We start from the raw sequence: 14,593 nt of genomic DNA on the forward strand, positions 1-14,593 counted from the left end.
AAAGTTCATTATTTAAAAATCTTTCTGTTCAAATATATCCAAAATTTGGTGCTCCCCCCTGGAGGTCCTATTCTTATTATTTTTCTTCAATACTATAGTTATACTCCCCTTTTTGAATTTCAATTTGAGTGCATGTACATACAGTTCAATACATACATTCTGTTCCCATTTAATCAATAGTACCAAAACATAAACAAGGAAATAAAGACCCCTGGAATACGAATACTGTAGCAATTGTTGAAGACACTGGCAGTATACTCGAAAATATTTCTCGGTAACTTTATCACACCAACGTTACATGTATGGTGTAATTTTCTGTAAATATGATCAGGAGCAAATATATAAATACAAGCCATGGGAACACAATGAATTTTGAAAATAGCATGTCCCCCGGAGGTCACCATGCCAAGCCAATGCCTCTGAAATGCAGGTTTTACACTTCAGAATGCCTGGATTTTCCGAAGGGGAGGTAGTGGGCCATCCACTAAAGGTTTTGGTGTAGTACTGATGTCGCTATGTCTAGTGACAACTTCAAAACCATTGCTAGACCGCCTTGCCCACCCACTTTCTATTTCTGTACGAGAGAGATTCTCTAACTCCATTTCTGATAAAACTTCCCTCCAGGTCATTCTTCTCCTTGGTGGAAGATCTTCGTCGTCTGTATGGGAAGGGCGCACCTTCTTTGTTGGAAATTGCACTAACTCCAACATAGAGCTATCCGATACGTCTTTCTCTTGATGATTTTGTGATGTTCTTTTAATTAGAGGCCCAACATAATCAGGACTCTCTGACTGAATTCCATCTGTCCACCCATGCTCAACCTCCTGAAATATCTGAAAATCTGCAGGAGCAAGCTGTCTGCTAAATTCAGCTAGAGCCCAGTCTGGCAGGAAAGCAGTTACGAGACCTAGAAAAAGAACGAGCCAAAAATTTGTACATGTGTACATTTTGAACCCGATTTCACTCAGATCATTCAATGCAGTGAATGATTGTCCCAGATAAGACACTACAAGTAGGAAGATGAAATAAAGAAATGTGGATACAACCCAAACAAGGAGGCTGGACAAAATTGTGAAACTATTCATGAGAGTGACGATCTTCACATTAACGATAACAATGGAAAGTGTGTATGCAGCTACACCAATATCATAGATTCCGCTTGATGTTCCATCTACTCTGCATAAAAACAATCACATATTTTTAGTGAACACTTTCTGTAAGTGCACCGATATGGGTTGAGTTTTCACTGAAGTTTATTCATTATCCCCCCAGTCTGTTGTGTCCTAAGCTCATCTGGGATTTGGCATTTCGCCCATAGTTGTTTAGCAAGTTTGTGAAGGTTTAGGATATTTAGATCATTATTATTATGGCATGCCACACGTTATCATTGTCCTAATTGATGAAAACTTTGAGAAAAGAAATAACTTTGTTGTGAAGTATTGTGCACTCTACACGATAAATTGCATTCTGTCAACAACATAGACTGCATATAGAGAGAAAAATGGATGCAAAGCATCATTGTGTCAATCCATTATCATCTAGGCAGACACAGTGTATGAATGGCAAATGCAGCAACACGGGTCTACATGCTTCTTTCCTGATTAAAAAGTAGCACACTAATTGTACCTTTCATGGAATGGGTTTCAATGTAACAAAGTACAAATCGCTCTCTTAATTATATATGAAATGAAACTTTTGCAGTGTGAATTATTGCTCATGCCACCATGTCAACCAAGAGTGCAATTTCAGTGTTTGAGGCTAGTGCACTACACGTATCCTCCAAAATTATTGTGTTGTGCCAAGGTTCTACCTCACCCAAGCTATATATAGGTCTAATTTCCACACTCCATGACATCTAGATACTTGTACATGTACTCTTCAACAAGTACTACTTGTTGAAATTTACTACCCTTTCATTGGACAATGCCTTAGTAGTCGTTAGAACAGCCTCAAATTAGTTTGATAATTCTATCAAGAATCATCTCAACTCATCAATCTTACAGACCAACCTAAGCTCATCTGGGCTTTGGCATTTCGCCCGTAGTTGTTTGGCAAGTTTTGTGAAGGTTTAGGATCTTTAGATCAATATTCTTATGGCATCCCACACGTTATCATTGTCCTAATTGATGAAAACTTTGAGAAAATAACTAACTTTATTAAGTATTGTGCACTCTACACGACAAATTGCATTATGTCAACAACATAGGCCGCATATAGTGAGAAAAATGGATGCAAAGCACCATTTGGTCAATCCATTATCATCTAGGTAGACAAAGCGTATGAATGAAACACGGGTTTACATGCTTTTTTACTGATTAAAAAGTAGCACACTAATTGTACCTTTCATGGAATGGGATTCAATGTAACAAAGTACAAATCGCTCTCTTAATCATATATGAAATGAAACTTTTTAGCAGTGTGAATTATTGCTCATGCCAACCAAGAGTGCAATTGCAATGTTTGAGACTAGTGCACTACACGGATCCTCCAAAATTATTGCGTTGTGCGAAGGTTCTACCTCACCCAAGCTACAACTAATTTCCACACTCCATGAGATTTAGATACTTGTATATGTACTCTTTCAACACGTAATGGTTGTTGCGCTTTACTAACCTTTCATTGGACAATGCCTTAGTAGTCCTTAGAATAGCCTCAAATGAGTTTGATAATTCTATTAAGAATCATCTCGACTCATCAATCTTACAGACCAAATTAAGAACTATGTTTATCGTAGACGATGGAAGAATCAAACTAATAGTCCTCATGGCTGGCTATTTGTTAAATATCTAATTTCCATATCATTCATCTTGGCTTTTTTGGACCTAGCAATTGAATGTTTGAACTCATCAAAGACATTTGTTATGATTATCTTGATGAGTCTTGTACTCGACAATGAGGAGGAAAAGTTTGTATTTACCATCGATCAATCAACCAAGGGTGAAGAACTCGAGCTTAAGAATCTTGTAATACAAGGAACTATCTCCTGAGGTAGCAATGCATACTATCACAATCGAAGAAGGTGCCAAGATAAAAGTGTGTGGACCATTAAGGATAAATCCAAAACATGGCCCTTTGTTCTATGCAGATGATTCACGCATAAAACCCTTGGGTGTAGAGGATGGGGCATCCACAAAGGTAGATGGAATCCTCTATTCCCTTCAGTTCAAAATTTTGGACCTCCCCAGTACATCCTATCAAGTCTTACTCAGGCGCCCTTGGTTATGAGAAGCATCAGTGCTACATGATTGGGGAACTGATAGACTCCTAATACTAAATCACGACATGGCAACGAGAATCAATGTGGGGACAGGAGCAATAAAACCCATTGTGCCTAGACCACTTGATGATTCATCCTCAACCACGGTCTATAGCAAATCAACCCTTCCATAACAAAATGTCTTAGCTGGAGATATACAAGAAATATTAACAATTGGATCCAAGCACTGGTGACCATTTACAATTGCCATACACTAGATCCAATCCTCTCGAAGTTTAATGCAAAGGTCATACAAGTAGACCCTCCACTCATGCATGAAGGCCTAATTCAACGTGGAGTTCCAATGTTTATGACCGGCCTTAAATGGGATTGTAATCCTGAAGAGGTTATATTGATAGCCTTGGCTCTGACTTTCCTTGGGACCTTGAGAGAGAGACTCTAAATGCTCAATTGCAACACCAAGTCTTCAATAATGATTTAGCCATCCTCCATGTGTTGATGGCAGTCGAGCTTTCCAAACTCAAACCTCCAATAATGCATAATAGCAGAAGATCCCAAAAGACAACCGAAGGCAGGCACCAATGCAAAGCCAAGGTCGAGTACTTTGATGAGTTTGAACAAGTACAAAACAGGATCGTGGAGTTGTACCTCACCAAGCTAGTCTAACCAACAATTGAGCCTCCATAACTTGAATGGGCTCCAAATGGTCTCGAAGGAGTGTGCACAACACATGACCAAACTATGCTGGTGGAAAATTCACCCCAAAATCCCTAGCCAAAAAAGTTTTAGAAATTCAAGCCACATATGAAGATGAAGATTGATCTTGAGACTACAACAAAAGTCACCAAGATAATCAAAAGCTCCACGATGATACTAAGCCATTTACTAATCATACCACATGCGCGGATAGTTTGACACAATCTAAGGTAGATAAATATTCATGAGGACTACTTCAAGAACTATACAAGTGGCAATGTCCCCATAGCAATGCCAAGACCACCACGAGAGTTAGAAGTACAAGAAACTGATAGCATTGGAGAGATTTCAATGTATGAGGGACTGGCCAAAACCAAAACAATAAACCTCTCCCTTAGAAGGAGAGGAGGAAAAATTGGTATTCATTGAAACAACTCACCCAAGAAGAAGAAACAAAGCTCAAGTGGAATATTGAGACTGCGTAGCATGGTTTTCTAAGGAAATGAAAGAAAATTTAGCTGGAGTGGTAGTACACACCATCTCTATTAGGGAAGGTGCCCACCCTAAGGTATGTGGACCATACAAAGAAAATCTAAAATATGGCACCATGGTCTATGAAGAACTAGAGAAACATAACAGGTTTCATTTATGAGATATGGCACACCCATTGGGTTTCCCGCATAGCCAATGTGCCTAAACATAACAAGAAGCTGAAGATACGTGTCGACTTAAAGAATACAAATGATGCAACAATCAAGGACCACTATCCATTGTCCCTAACAGAAACAATATTAGAAAGGGTGACTTGATAAAAGATATACAGCTTCTTGGATGGGTTCAATGGATACAACCGAGTGCAAGTTGGTTCTGAAGATCAATCCAAAACAACATTTGCCACAGAATGGAAAATCTTTGCCTATAGAGTCATGCCATTCGGACTATGCAATGCTCTTGGCACATTCCAAGAGTCATGTTCATTGCTTTCAAGTCATTGCTCAATAAGCTCCTACAGGTTTTCTTGGATGACTTGTGCATCCATTCCAACAAGCATGACCACCTACAATGCCTTGAAGCAGTTCTGATCAAATGTGGAAGTATGGCATTTGCCTAAATCCAACCAACACATCGTCTCTCAACATAAGATTGCACCTGACATGGACAAAATCAAAATCATCATGGAATTGCCACCTCCACAAACTTCCAAGTGAGTGCAGATCTTTATGGGACATGCCGGCTACTATAGAAGATTCATCTTCCGGTATGCCATGATAACCCGCCTTCTATACAAACTATTGGTAAAATTCTTCTGGATGGAGAAGTGTGACCAAGCCTCTGAACTTCTAAAGGAGTGCCTAGTCATAGCATCTATCCTAATAGCTCCCAATTGGGACATTGTTTTTCATGTCCACACTAGCTCCAAGTATGCAATTGGGAGTGTACTTTGCCATTTTAGTGATTACAAGAAGGATTATCCAATCTACTTTTCCAGCCGACAACTCAATGAGGCAGAAATCAACTACACCACCACAGAAAGAGAAGCCTTGACAATTATTTGTAGTGTCAAGAAATTTTGATACTATTTATTGGCACATGAAATTGTTTTTTAAACGGACCATCAAGCACCGCTTTATCTTTTGAATCGTTTGTGCCTCCCACAAGGACATCAAAATCAAGGGCATCCTCATCTGCACCACGAAAAGAAATAACCTTTAGAGGAACGCCCCCTCTCGTGAAAGCTTCCATCCAAGTGGAGCACGAAATAGGCATATCATTAGTGCCCATCCAATCCACTAGAATAGATGCATCAATCTGTTGAATTCTACTTTGAAATCTTTCCAGGATCCCATAGTAGATGCAATGCAGGGCCCCTCTGCCACTTGGACCATTGCATGTAGTGAGAGGTACCAAGTGGTCTGCCATGCTCATCTACTATGCTATCATCCCACATGACAGGCTGCCTATCAATCTCTTCACGAGAGAAGAGGAAACTCTCTAAAGGGTACTCTTGAAGCTAGCCCAAGCCTTCATGATAGCATCCATAAGAGGGGACGAAGGAGACCTAAGGCACAAGACTACATGCTGCGAATAAAGAAGTCTTTCCAAAGGTATTGCCAAGGGGTAAGTCCCCTTACCACTATCTTGCAAAGCAAGGCCTTGCATTGTAAATCTGGATCTATAATGTTGAGATCCCCTTCCTATGTGGGGAGAATAAAGGTCTCCCAAGCCACCCCGGCTTTAACATTTGTTGTGCCATCAAGTCCACTCCATAGAAAGTACATGTCTCTTAAGCTGAGTGACACAATCCCTGGAACGGCACTAGCAAGAGTGTACAAACCAAGCCATGGCCAGCAAAACCTGGTTAACCACCACCACTCTTAGCTGAACTCCAAAAGAGAAACCTTCTCCTTGGACTCTCCAATATAGGAGCAACCTGTTGGGATGGAGAGATACCCATACCGAGCTAGCACCCCAAAAACACGATGGCAACACCTCTCTGAATCCAAGTGAAGTCAATATCATTCCCACAAACAGGTTGTCATCATCACTGATCCAAAAACCATTGGATTTATGCCAATTGATGTGTGTCCCTGCAGCAGCAGTACAAAATAAATCCAAGGTTGTCCTGAAAGAAGTGAGCGTCTGTGGTGTGGCATTTAAAAAAGTAACAGTATCATCTACCTTCTCACTGTCTAGAAGCTCTTCTTCCGGTCTGACGAGAAGTCTCAGCCCAAAAACTCATAGCTTCAGCCACCAAAAAAAAAAGAAAAGAAGCTAAAGAACATCCCTGGTGGACTGATCTAGAAATCTGAAACCTCTCGTGTGATCCTACCAATAAGCATCTAGCTGTGCACTGATGTGTATAAGGAGAAAACCCATCTAATCCATGCACTTGTAAATCTAAAGCAACAAAGGGTGCCCTCCAAACAGCCCCAATCTACCCTGCCATAAGCTTTCTCAAAATCCAAGAGTAGAATGTTCAACCTCTATCCGCTCTACATAGCCCACTCAGAATTCCCAACATTAGCAAATATTATAAAAAATGCTTCTGCCATGCACGAAGCTTGTTTGCATATCATGAATAAGATCTGGAAGTAAGGGCTGCAAACACAGGCTGATTGCTTAAGCCAAGATTTCATTAAATGTGAAAAAGATTAACAGGCCTCCACTGAGACACTAAATTTTTGTTACCCCGCTTTGAAATAAGATGACTGAGGCCGTTTATGTAAAAGTCTCGCATCTCACCAGAGTCCCAAACACCATGCAAGGCTGAGGTAATGGGATCCCCAATCTTATCCCAAAAGGTTAAAAAGGAGGGAATAAGCCCATCCGAACCCAGGCGCTTGCCCTTGTGGAGAGCAAGAAGTGCAGTCCTAAACTCTATGTTGGTGAAAGGTGCATGAAGTAACACCCACATATCTAGTTTCACCAACCTAGAAATACACTGCCCTAGCATTATCTCTCGCCTATGTGTTAGGATCTGTTGTGTGAAGGGAGGCATAAAAATATGCAGCTATACGCATGACGGCATCAGGCTCTGTCTGCAAAACCCCGTCAGAGTCAATAAGCCGCACGACACTCTCCCTACTATGGTATAATTCTGTACGATGCCAACAAATAACCGTTCCAAATTCAAATTAGAGCTGTTTTGGATCGTTTTTTGACGTTTTTTGCCCGTTTTGGGCCTCCCTCTCCTCCAAACCTACAAATAAACCCCTCTCTTCCCTCTCCCTCTCCACTAAGCACTCTCCCCTCTCCATTCCCTCTCCTCCAAGTAGCCCAAGCTCCGTAATCTCCTCTTCCTTCCTCTCCCTGTCCCTCTCCATCTCCCTATCCAACAAGCTCCCTCCCCATGTCTCTCCCCCTCCCTCTTCTCCATCTCCCTCTCCATCTATATTCCTCTCCCATCTCCATCTCTCTCCTTCTCCCTCCCACCAAGCATCACATCAAGATTCAAGCCTCTCCTTGCTCGCTGCTGTGCCCCCCCTCTGCTCGTTGCTCCGCCCTCCCTGCTCGCTGCTCCGCCCACCCTGCCCGCTGCTCCGTCCCCCTCTGCGTGCACCTCAGACCCGCCCCTCCGCCTTGCTGCACCGCCCACCTGCAGCCTAGCCCCTTCGCTAGCCCCTCTGCCACCTAGCTCCCTCGCAGCCTAGCCCCTCCGCCGCCTAGCTCCTCCCTCCCTCCGCTGACAAGCTTCTTCCTCCCGCCGCCCTATTGCTGATGCGCCTCCTGCAGCCCCCGTTGCCTGACTCCTCTCTCCATTCGCCACCACCCTGCAGCCTCTCTCTCCCTCGTTGCCCTGCTGCTCCACCTCTTTCAGACTATGATGTAGGTACTCTAAAATAATGTGGGTTGCTTTTTGCACTCCTTGGGAGCTATCATGTGCCCTCCCTAAAGCAGATGTACTAGAGGGTTTCTTGCTGTCCCATAGACCTTTTGGTCTCTAGTGGACGTTACTAGACTTTATTTCTTTCTTGCAGCTCCATCCCCCGCTCAGCTCCTCCCCGCCAGCACACCTCCTCCGCTGCCTGCTGCAGTCCCTCCTCCCTGCCTGCTCCTCCCCGCCTCAGCCCTCCAACCCCTACAGCCCTCTACCCTGATGCAGCCCCTCCTCACTTCCAGCTCCCTCCACCCTACTTCGTCAGCTCAGCCTTGCCACCCTCCGGCTGACTGCCACGTGCAACGTGGCTATATCAACTGCCACATGGCTTCCGACTGCCACATGGCCTCGTGGCCTCCACTTAGGCGCTGCCAATCTTCATGGGACAGTCCTGAATCACTACGCACGTAAGGGGACCCCCCACCTGAAAAAAACAGCAAGAACAATTAGTTCTCTACTCGATGGGAAAAGGAGGAAGGGGAAAAGATACTGAGAAGGAAAAGGACAAACCTCAATAGGTGCAATCGAAGCTTGAGGATGTCAACAGATGCCTCAACCGGAGTGGAGTTGGAGTGGACAGCCGACCGATTCATAAAGGGTCATCATCATCATCATCAACCACACATCTGATTCCACAGGAGTTACTTCACTTACATCTACACCCTCACCTGCGTCGAGAGGGCCTGCTTCAGCCCTACGCCAATCAAGTCTACAACTTTAGACACCCCTCTCGTGACAGGGGGTGTTTTGTTGGAGTCCTCTTCCTCCACTGCTTTGGAGACCCTAGCCCTTCCACCACCTATCTCACCCCCACAAGAGGTGATGCACGCAAGACCACTGTTCTCGACCTTCCCATCCCCTCTCCCTCTCAATCAACCACCGCCCCCTCATAACACTCGGATTACTTCGCCACTAACTCAATCTTCCATCTCCTATCCGATTGGGACCCTTGAGACAGCTGTATCTGTACCTTAGGCATCCGCTCTCCTTACTCAGCTTGTACAACCACTGCCTACTATCCTGCCACACCCTCCCACTTTTGTACCTCAGCCATTTCAGTTTCAGCTCGGACAGGGTCTTTTCGATCCCTCAGACAGATGGGAGACTTTACTCGTGGAGGTGCAAAGTATACGAGCCAGGGAAGTGGAGCTGACCCGCTATGCATAGGAGCAAGCCAGGTTCTCTCGGGACTTGGGCTTGGATGGTTCGAGAGCAGGCTCGTCATATTTAGGAGTAGGACATGGTTCAACTCTCCTCTACTCATACAGTTACAGGGAGCAAGACATGGAGGAGCTCTCCTCTACTCGTACAGTTACAGGGAGCACACCGGTAGTAGAGGCCCAGATTGCCGCAGCAACAGAGAGCCACTAAGTCTCTCAACATTCAGAGTTCGTGGGATCCCACGCACTGAGGCTACGCCGATGACGGATGCGACGGCTTTTGTGGCCACCACTCTGGGTGTAGTTGAGCACAAGATCGAGAGAGCATGGAGGGTGGGGAGAAACCCCAACCTGGATCATACGGTTCCATGACGCTCATGCACGACTTTCGACCTTACGATGTAGGTCAGTCCTACGAGATTAGCCAACAATCTCCATAAATGAAGACCTCAACCCACTATAGGTTGAGGAGAGGTGCTCCCGGTTGCAGCATCGTGATCAGGTCTGTAAGGAGGGAAAGTGGGTAATAATCGGGATGGATGACTTCTTACAGGCCCCCCTTGGGTATCATCCCCTCCCCCCGCATAGGGAGGCGAGGTCTATGAGACTCAGATCTCCGAGACCCTATCCTGCACCATTTGAAACTGTAATGGTACCTTATGGTCAAAACCAGGAAACTTCTTGGAATCCTATACAGGTCTCGACATAGTCTTTTACAAAGAGACACATCAGAGTCCAAAGTGCCCACTACCAGTGGTTACCAGGTACGCGTGGGAGTCTTCTCTAGAGATCCACCCTTTTCGGGACCATTTCAAAAGAGCAGAGAGAGACACATTCTAGGTTTCTTTGGATCCAGATCCGACACCCGGACAGCCGGGAATATGCCACTTCCCTCCTGAAACTTCCCACTTTGCGAGAAAGATTCGAGATGAGGCTAAGACATCTCCATTTGCAGCCCTATATCAGTCCATTGTTGATTTCTCGAGCCACATTGAAATCCTCCTAGTTGGAGACTTCAACGGGAGGACAGGCGCCCGTCAGGTACCACTCCTTGACTTCAAGGATGATTCCATTCTACTGCTGAACGTTGACCTTGAGGATGCAGGTATGATACGGGTTTCAGCTGACAGACGAGAGATAGTCACATCTTATGGGCAGGCCCTATTAGACCTTGGCAAGATGCATGTTCTCATTATCTATAATGGTCTTGACAGATGGCCCGCCTCGGGTGGTTTCACATGCTTCCCATATGGGGAAGGGATTTATGGCTGCTTCTTCAAGGGTCAGTGCCTGGATATACTTTTCATCATAATGCACTTACTACAATGCACTTACTACATACTGGGCAAGGCTTGACACATGGTATTTGTTTTACCCACAACAATTTGCAGATTTTAGCCCTCATCTCCTTATAGATTTCTCATTGGGCTTGTCAGATCATGCCCCATTGTGGATGAATTTGCAGCTTGGCATGCCTCTGGATGATCTGCCACCCCTTTCCAGTAGATTATTGCATGTTAATCAGGCTTATTTCCGACATCACTATTTCCAGCAAATGATCAGACTTGCAATTCATCCCTTGCCTTTGCATGCCCAGGAGGACATGAATTATGCTTGGGACAGTTTTGTCTCGTATGCAGAATGTCATTAGGGAGTATGGCAACTGGCATATGACTGAATGGAGGAATGAGGTTAAATGGGCAAAAAGGACAGCACAACAATTGACTGAATTTTCTCAGTTAAGGCCTCTCTCTGATTCAGAAAACGATTCCCTTTCACATGCTCAGATTAAATTGACTATTAATGATCAGAGGAAATTGCACAAATGGCAGATTAGGGCAAGAATGAAGCCCCTCATGGATAAGGGCTGCTCATCAAAAGCCTTTTTCTAGGGCTTGCATGCTACTCAAAAGAAAAACTCATGTCTAAGGGTGAGGAAGCTAGATGGCTCTTGGACGCACTCTTTCTCTGATCTCCAAGATCAATGCCAAAATTATTTCCAGGAATTGTTCTCCGCTCCCGGTTCTCCATCAAATCAAATGACTAATGCTAGGACTGAATTTTTCCAATATGTTTCTGAAATAGTGGAAATGGATGATGCTCTTACCTTGGAGAGACCTTTCACTGACACAAAACTTGATAATGCATTGTTCCACCTCAGCAAATACAAGTCCCCTGGCTGGGATGGCCTTACGGTGGAATTTTATATTTCTTTTTGGGATGATTTGAAAGAAGTCCTCTTGCAAATGATCAATGTTGCCTGGCAAGAAAATCAATTGCCACACTCTTGGAAGCATGGCATAGTCAAACTTGTGCCCAAAAAACATCTGTGTGACCATCTGTCAGATTGGAGGCCTATTACTTTGATGCCTATAGTTTACAAACTCATTGCCAAAATGATTGTGCATAGGCTTCACAGGATACTGGATGCGGGACTTCATCCTCATCAGTATGGGTTTGTGCCGCAAAGACAAATCCATGACAATATATCCAATGCCTTGACTGCAATTGAATATGCTAAGTATTCGCATCAAGATGTGCTTATATTGCAGGTGGATATTGCTAAGGCATTTGACACTGTTCAATGGGATTTTATCTCTCAAATCATGATAAAGTTGGGCTTTGGTCCCAAGATAGCAAATGCAGTTTACTCGCTTTATTCTAGCTCTACTTCTCAGTGCATTCTTGGGGGTCATCTGTCTCGGTCATGCACATTGGGTCGATCAGTTAGACAGGGCTGCCCTCTTAGTGCTCTCTTCTATGCCATTGCGACCCATCCCCTTTTAATGTATCTTGATCATCTTACAAACACAGGACAGATGACTGGTCTTAAAATCCATGGGGCTGCATCTTTTTTGGCACAAGCATATGCTGATGATTCCTTCTTTATGCCACATAATTCTCCCCAGAAGTTCACATGCTTATGACCACTCTTTCATTGTATGGTTTGGCAGCGGAATTGCATGTCAATTTTGACAAATCTAAATTACTTTCCCTGAAACAATGTGACTGGCATTCTATTCTTTGGCCAGGTCAGGTGGTGCATTCCAAAGATGTAGTCAGGCATTTGGGATATCCCATAGGATGGCATATCACCAGGAAGCAGCCTAAAATGGATCTTCCAAAGACTTCAACATAAACTGGAATACTGGAAGATTTCTACTTGGCCTCTTCATGTCAGGCTCAGAATAGTACAGTCCATTGTAATGTCCTATGTCCAGTTCTATTTGCCTTTGCTGCATTGGTCCTCCAGGGATATTTCACCCTTTATGTCTCAAGCTATGGAGATGTTATGGAGGACAAAAATTGCTGTGAAAGCATTGAGACTGATGAAGATGGAAATGGTGTGCTCTCCTAGGATGCATGGTGGACTTAATGTCCTCAATATAAGATATCATGTACTTGCAAGGAAGGCGACTATGCTGCATACTTTTTTTCGCCAACAACAGCCATGGACTTGTATGCTAGCATCCATGTGTGTCAACATGAGCACTTGTGCTTATGGTCATTGGATTACTGATCATTGGGAGGTTGTCATTGGGAGATTTGTAGGGAAGATACCTGGCTGTCCTTTCTCTACTGCTCTGATACTTGACTGGAAACAAGTACTTTCTAAGGTCAAATGGGCTCCTGATAATTGCTCGGGGACAAACTCAATGAGGAAAGAAAGTATTCATTGGAGTGCCATCTTTGACATTCCACTCGCTTTACAGGAACCTTTTCGGGCATACAATCTCATGAAATTGGGAATTAGATACATACATGATGTGGTAGATGATCAAGGCTGTCTTATCTTTTCCTCAGGCCACTGCTTCCTATGCATTGGGAATGCATCATAGGTCTATATGGAAGAAAATTGCTGATTTATTACATCCTTTTCTCCTGTTCCTCTTCCTGCCTTAACCTCCATCAAAGCCTACAGGCTTCTTCAGCCTGCTCCATGGATTCAGCAATATGCTAATTCTCTGTGGCATATAAGGAAGCCCCTCTCATGGTGGCGGAAGAATCTCGAGATGTTATGGAAGTGTAAAATGCCATTGAAACAAAGACTTTTTCTTTGGAGATGTATGACAAGCACATTGTCAGTGGGGGTCACACTTGCTAAACGTCGCATTGTACCATCCACATGTTTAAGATGTCAGGCTCCTTCAGAGACTGTTCTTCATTTGCTTTGGCACTGCCCGTGTTCTAGGATCCTCCTCAGGAGAATTTCAGATTGTCTTCGGCTCCGTTTCCCGAGTCACAGATTTGGGAAACATTTCTGGCTCTTTGGCAGATTTATGAGGTCTTTGTCTCAATACTCACTATTTCTCTCTTGGGTGAGATATTGGGCTCTTTGGACAATTTGGAGTGAGCATAATTTGGCATACTTGGGTCATTGCAGCAATCCTTATATGATGCCTGCCATGAGGGTGATATGGATGCTTCTTGCATAGAGCTTTTCTTTTTATGTTTCTGATCTTTGGGATACTCTCCATTTCGTAGACCTCCCATCATGTAAATTTATGAGCATATAAATATACTGCACTGGATATTACCAAAAAAAAAAAGAGTGTGTGAGAGAGAGAGAGAGAGAGGTTTTTGATTTGGGCTCTCCACTTTTAGAAGAGTCTCTTTGTACAATATTAATCTTATAATACAAGACCATGGAATTACCCAAAAAAAAAAGTGTGTGTCTGAGAGAGAGAGAGAAAGAGATGGATCTTCCAAAGACTTCAACATAAACTAGAATATTGGAAAATTTCTACTTGGCCTCTTCATGTCAGGCTCAGAATAGTACAGTCCATTGTAATGTCCTATGTCCAATTCTTTTTGCCTTTGCTACATTGGTCCTCCAGAGATATTTCAGACTTTATGTCTCAAGCTATGAAGATATTATGGAGGACAAAAACTGCTGTGAAAACATTGAGACTGATGAAGATGGAACTGGTATGCTCTCCTAGGATGCATGGTGGACTTAATATCCTCAATATAAGATATCATGTACTTGCAAGGAAGGTGACTATGCTCCATACTTTTTTCCGCCAACAACAGCCATGGACTTGTATGATAGCATCCATGTGTGTCAACATGAGACTTTTGCTTATGGTCATTGGACTACTGATCATTGGGAGATTTGTAGGGAAGATACCTAGCTGTCCT

The 14,593-nt window shown here is 43.7% G+C and overlaps 1 protein-coding gene across 1 annotated transcript in view; it reads right to left on the reverse strand.

The window, feature by feature from the left end:
- Positions 1 to 394: 394 nt before the first annotated feature.
- LOC147900682 (uncharacterized) overlaps positions 395 to 14,593 on the reverse strand; it is a 138,036-nt gene continuing 123,837 nt past the window's right edge. Inside the window, exon 19 of the mRNA XM_087375501.1 lies at positions 395 to 1,176. Within this exon, the coding sequence (XP_087231627.1) occupies positions 441 to 1,176 (736 nt within the window). The 3' untranslated portion in view covers positions 395 to 440. The remainder of the gene's footprint in view (positions 1,177 to 14,593) is intronic.

The sequence above is a fragment of the Dipteris shenzhenensis genome, chromosome 6 (genome assembly GCF_047967505.1).
Source record: "Dipteris shenzhenensis isolate YYH24624 ecotype China chromosome 6, Dip_SZ_1.0, whole genome shotgun sequence".
Taxonomy (NCBI): Eukaryota; Viridiplantae; Streptophyta; class Polypodiopsida; order Gleicheniales; family Dipteridaceae; genus Dipteris; species Dipteris shenzhenensis.